This window comes from Lotus japonicus, chromosome 1 (assembly GCF_012489685.1).
Source record: "Lotus japonicus ecotype B-129 chromosome 1, LjGifu_v1.2".
Taxonomy (NCBI): Eukaryota; Viridiplantae; Streptophyta; class Magnoliopsida; order Fabales; family Fabaceae; genus Lotus; species Lotus japonicus.
In genome coordinates this window covers 16,291,127-16,296,765 of record NC_080041.1, presented here as the reverse complement: position 1 = coordinate 16,296,765, position 5,639 = coordinate 16,291,127, and the positions used below count along the sequence as shown (strand labels likewise).

Below are 5,639 nucleotides of genomic sequence, written 5' to 3'. Positions count from 1 at the left end.
TTGTAATAAAAAAAAGGTTATAACTTAATCACTGAAAGATTTAAATTGTGGGATGGAATCCATTGATTTAAGAGCAATTACTTGAAAGTCACTACCAACAAACCTGGCAGGGGGAGAAAGTATAGAAGCAAATTAAGTGTAGAAGTATTCTTTCACATTGTATGATACATCATCACTTCTTGAAGTGGGAGGAACACAGTGAGTGATTCTGAACTATTCCTGGCCCTAACCCAAAAAATTGCAATCATAAATAGCCCACAGACAAACATAGCAACCCTTATAGCATCCAAATCCCCCTCCCCTCAATTTCATACTTTATTTCAAGAGAATATATCATAAAGATGCACATGGATTATATGTTACATAATAATGCATAATGAAAAGAAATGACTGAATATCAGTGGAAAAATTCCAATTCATACACCTAAACAATCCAGTACCTTGTCAGTGTTCTATAACATGATACTTTTAACTTCTGAAACTTGAGCCTTCAATCTCTTCAGCAAGATCAATGACATTTCACGTTCTCTTTCATAACTTATTCCACTAAACTACAAATAATGAGATGATGTCTTTACCTATCAGTGCCGAAAGTAGGGCAGTAAAGAAGCAGCAAATATCAATGGCAACTAACAGAACCATAGAGGTAGGGACTTGGGGGAATTGTAACTTCAACAATTCCTTCAAGCATGTGCAAAACTTCCTTCATTGTTGGCCTTAGAAAGGGATCTTCTTGAATGCACCATATAGCAATCATGACAAACTTCTCGAAGCTCTTTGTGTCCATGGCAGCATCATTATCGTTTTCTAGAAGAATGTCTAATCTTTTAGACCTGTAGCAATCATAAGCCCAGTCACTTAAAATCCCCTTTTCTTCATCAACAAGATCTTTTTCTACATTTTTTCTACAGCAAATGATCTCTAATAATAATACACCAAAACTATAAGTATCAACCTTAGCAGTGACCGGAGCACTCCTAAACCAATCTGGTGCAACATACCCTTTGGTTCCTCTAATTCCAGTTTCAGTGCGGCTTTGATTGATCAATAACCGCTTTGCTAACCCGAAATCTGAAATCCTGGCATTGTGGTGATCATCTAGAAGTATATTCTGTGGCTTAATGTCACAATGGATGATTTGGGTGCAACATTCCTCATGCAAGTAAACAAGGCCTCTTGCAATCCCAAGGGCAATGTGTACTCTTTGGTTCCAGTTTGGTTTTAATGGGGTGAAAAGGAAGCTTGCTAAGGTGCCATTGCTCATCAACTCATACACCAGCATCCGGTGTTGTCCCTCATTGCAATATCCAAGAAGGCGAACGAGGTTCCTGTGATGAGTTTGGCCTATCACATTCATTTCAGTCTGGAATTCCTTATCACTGTCTTGGAACAACTTGTCTAATTTCTTAACAGCTACACCAGTCATCCCTATCTCTCCTTTGTAGACAATGCCACAAGATCCCCTTCCCAGTTCTTCTCTGAAGTTGCTTGTTGCTTCTTGAATTTCCTTGAAGGTGAAATTGCGCAAATTTTTGTCGAAGAAACCTTTGTTGGTCTTGGTTCTACTTCTTTTGATTTTCTTGAGGCTGTAAGGGAACCCAAAACATATTGATCCAACCAACATTAAAATGACAAAAACAGAGGTGCCAAACAGAACGGATATCACAATGATCAAAGTATCATGATCTTTCTTCATATTGGGGAAGGAGGCAAGAGGATCATTTTTCATCAATTTCATGACAGAAACTCCTTCTACTTCCTGATCTTTCCTCCCATATGAGAGTGGGAGCTTCTTCTTCGAGCAGGTGCTTTGGTTGAAAGAAACCAACACACATGAGCAATCCTGCATACAAGATTCCTTACATTCTTGTAGAGTAGAAGGACTTAATGTTTCATAATCAGATTTAGGCCAATCAGTGTTTGGCAATTCCATCATTGTATATAGATCATCCTGTGAACCCCGTTTCCCACTGGCTTCACAAATGACTTGAAAATTTGGGATACAACCACCATACATGTTACTGGAATCAATTAGAGAATATCCATCTGGGCAGGTACACATTGGCCTTTGGTCTTCTTTAATGGTACAGATGCTATTAAACCCACAAACACCTTCACCTTCCGTGAATCTAGAATTCAAACATATGTTTTCTGGTCTAGTTTTAACAACAACCCAGCTTGTTCCGTTTTTTGGATCTTTAGGGTGATATGCTATGGTGAGAACTCCATCATAATTGAGTGTTGCTTTGTAATAGAAGCCATCAGTTGAGACTGTCTCATTTGGATAAGTGATATAAAACTTCTCACCACTATTCTTCAGTACGTACAAAAATCCTGATTTGTCAAATATCAAACTTTGGCCAGCATTTGTTTGATTTTTAGCATCAGCAGTGCGTGTGCTATTGTAAGGCTCATAATTGTAGTTGCTAGGCAAATTAATAAGGTTGAATACAAGATTCCCATCCTGTTGTAGACGAAGTTTGAACCGTCCACGTGAGAAGTTGAACTCTCCTTGTCGAGAAGAAAGATTGCCATTTAACTCCAGAACTTGAGTAGGCACCAATGTATCAGTAGGATTGCTGAAACTATCCCATAATACCACAAAATCTTTGTCTCTCAGCTGAAAATTCCCAGCATCATTCATTAGACCACTGGAAACTGTACCAGATCTGAAATATGATCTCCATAGCTCTGAACCTTGAGGGCTGGTGAGCACTAACCCTTGGGAGTCATTCAGTTCCAACCTTGATCCTTTAGGAGCAGGGTTGTCTCCATTTGCATACCAAACGATGCTCCCATTGGTTATGCTGTCATACCATATAGCTAACAAGAAAAGCTCATTTGGAAGTTCATAAAATCCAAATGCAAAATCACCTGATGGAGAAAGCCACCGAGTTGTTTCACTTCCAGCAGTAAGTGAGGATGAGACGCCAACACTCGCCGCACCTTGGTCCAGTGATCCCAAGCTGCATTATATTTTGGAAATTAATAGTAATCAGTAACCTATGAGTAGGTGGAATAGAAAGTGCTCTGTTAACTATCCAAGTGCAGATCAATATGTAATCTCATGTCCAAGCTGAAATCAAATGTACTAAACAACTCCAATGCAAAATCTGTGAAAGCTCTCATCAAAATGTGAACAATATTATTTTTCTTTTAAATTTAGGACCTTATGTATCTATTTGTTGGTTCATTTGTCTTTTGTTATTAATCTAAAGAAATTGTTTAAGTGTTTAGCAATATCATTCTAACTATCTCATGTAACTTTGTTTATAAAAGATTAACTAAAAGAAAGCTGATGCAATATCTCTTATAAAACTAGAACCAGAGAACAAAGATATGAACAATGAATTTGAAAGAATTGATTCAACTTGCTTGGTTACCATTACAATGCAATCATATATTTATACAACATGACTGGAATTTGCTGAAGAAGTAGAGGGCTAACTAACTAACTAGAAACAGAAATAAAAACAGAATACAACTACCATAGGAATTTCGCTATAGATTGAATTGGATCGGATTTGAATTTTGAGACAAATCCATTGCATGATAAAAATCATAAAACTGATGAGATTGGATCAGATGATTTTTCCTTCAAAACCGAACCAATCCAATCCGCGAACACCCCTAACAACTACCACATGTAACTGATTAACTAATAATTTCTATTGGAGTTGTGGTTGTTTAATACTCTGGACATTCCAAAAAATCAGACTGTGATATGTTTTGAGGTCATTATGTTATTATCCATATAATAATTTTGAACAATTGAGATCATATGTCTTTTAAGCAAAATAGCATAGACCCCAAAAATATATTATTTCATCTCAGAGCATCTCCAATGAAGGTTACTAGTTGGGTTGCTTAAACATTATTCTGGTGGACCCAAACTGCCACATAGAGTTTAAGCAACCCAAGCAGAATTAGCTGCTTATTTTACTTTTGTTTGGGTCCTACTATACCTCTTATATTTATATTATTTCAAGGTCACGACACTATTCAAGTTCATGAATAAAAGAGAAAATATATTTTTTTAGTTGAAAGAAGCAACCGTTGCTTAAAGCAAAGTTGCTTAAGTGCTCCAACTAGATTAAGCAATCCCATTGGAGATGTTGTTAGAGTAGTTTCTACAAGCAGCAGAATTGATTTCGAATTCGCTTCTCTTTCATCAGAATCAATTCTGAAATCACGAATCTTCTCTGCGGAATCGAATTCCGGCAGAGACGATTCGATTGCAGAAAAGTTTTCAAAACACACTATGTCACTATCTAGTATCTAACCTGGTGTCATTGGAAGAAGGGGAAGGACAAAACGTGATGTTGTAATCTGTGGCAGAAGCACAAGTAAACGTGGTGTTCGTACTGTCATCGTAGACGTAGCTATACGCCTGCGGGCACGCTTCCTTGAAAATGTTGGCGTACACACTCGGCTCGCAACTCGACGGCGACGAATAATTCCCGGCGCAGCAAAAAACCTGCAAATTGAACGCGGCGCAAGGTCCCCGGCACGCCACCACCGCTTGCTCCGCCGTAACCTTCAGCTCCGACGGACACTTCGCGTTCAGATCCGCACGGCACCCGGAGCTGCTGCAGTTCCCCCTCAACGGAATAATCGCCAAAGGGAGGTTGTAACCGTCTACCAAGCTGACGTCAAAGAAATCTCGGTTGTTGGCACCGTTCAAACCGAACTCCGCCAGCGTGGCCGGCGGCGATCCTGAATTGCCGCCGCATGCGACCTTCCCTGTGCCGCAGTCGCCGGTGATGCAGGAGAAGTTCCCGGTGGTGCGGTCCGTCGAGCAGAGAGTCCGGCCCCAGAATCGGCCGCTCCAGTCAGACGGTACCGTGACGGTGGAGGAGTCGCCGGAGTTTAAGACGAAGCCGGTGGTTGAGAGGTTTCCGCCGCTGGTGGTGGTGGTCGCAGCTGGCCACACGGTGTAGTTGCATTTGTTAACTAAAGTGAATGTTACTGAAATAACCCCTGCAAATTAATTCATTAATTAAAACTAGGTCCTGTATCGAAAAACAGTTTATAAGCGCTTATTTATAAGCTATTCTAAAAAATTTATTAAAATAAATTGAAAATAAACTAAATATAAGCATAAGCTTTTTTTTATAAGTTATAGTTTATGAAAATAAGATAAAACAACTTATAATACACTATAAGTTGTTTGCATAAGCTCTGTCAAACACTGGTATAAGCACTCATGCTTATAACTAATTAATTGATTTATAAATAACTGAGTACCTGATAAAGATAGAAGATGTGTAAAGAACAAGAAAGAAAACCAGCATGTTAGTGTTAGCTGAACCATAGGGAATTAGCTAGCTTATGTATGTTGAAAAGAAAAGAGCATCAAGTTGTTTGTGAAAGGAAAATGAAAATTGAGACTATGATTTAGATGATGAACATGAACAAGAAGAGTTTATCCAGATTTTGTTCTTGTTATTGTGTGGTGGTAGGAAGCTACCTGTGAATTCACGTGTCGTGTATAATAGTTTCAATTATGACTTTTTGCTTCATGCCTAACTTGACCCGTTGACATAAGTATGTATCATCGTGGAATTTTGGGTAACCTTGCTCCTCGGTACGGGGGGAATTGGCTAACCATTTTGTACATCGAAAAGATAAATTGCACC

The 5,639-nt window shown here is 38.9% G+C and overlaps 1 protein-coding gene across 2 annotated transcripts; it reads right to left on the bottom strand.

Moving 5' to 3' along the window:
- Positions 1-277: 277 nt before the first annotated feature.
- LOC130733861 (G-type lectin S-receptor-like serine/threonine-protein kinase LECRK3) lies at positions 278-5,432 on the bottom strand. Of its 2 annotated transcripts, XM_057586141.1 has the most exons (4): positions 5,248-5,432; positions 4,284-4,980; positions 956-2,966; positions 278-833 (listed from the first exon to the last, which is right to left on the bottom strand). In XM_057586141.1, the coding sequence occupies exons 1-4, from the start codon at positions 5,312-5,314 to the stop codon at positions 828-830; spliced, it is 2,781 nt and encodes a 926-aa protein (XP_057442124.1). In that variant the 5' UTR covers positions 5,315-5,432; the 3' UTR covers positions 278-827. The 2 variants fall into 2 exon arrangements, with proteins under 2 accessions (XP_057442124.1, XP_057442123.1); XM_057586140.1 differs by having other exon boundaries at positions 278-2,966; positions 5,248-5,428.
- Between the last annotated feature and the right edge of the window lie 207 nt (positions 5,433-5,639).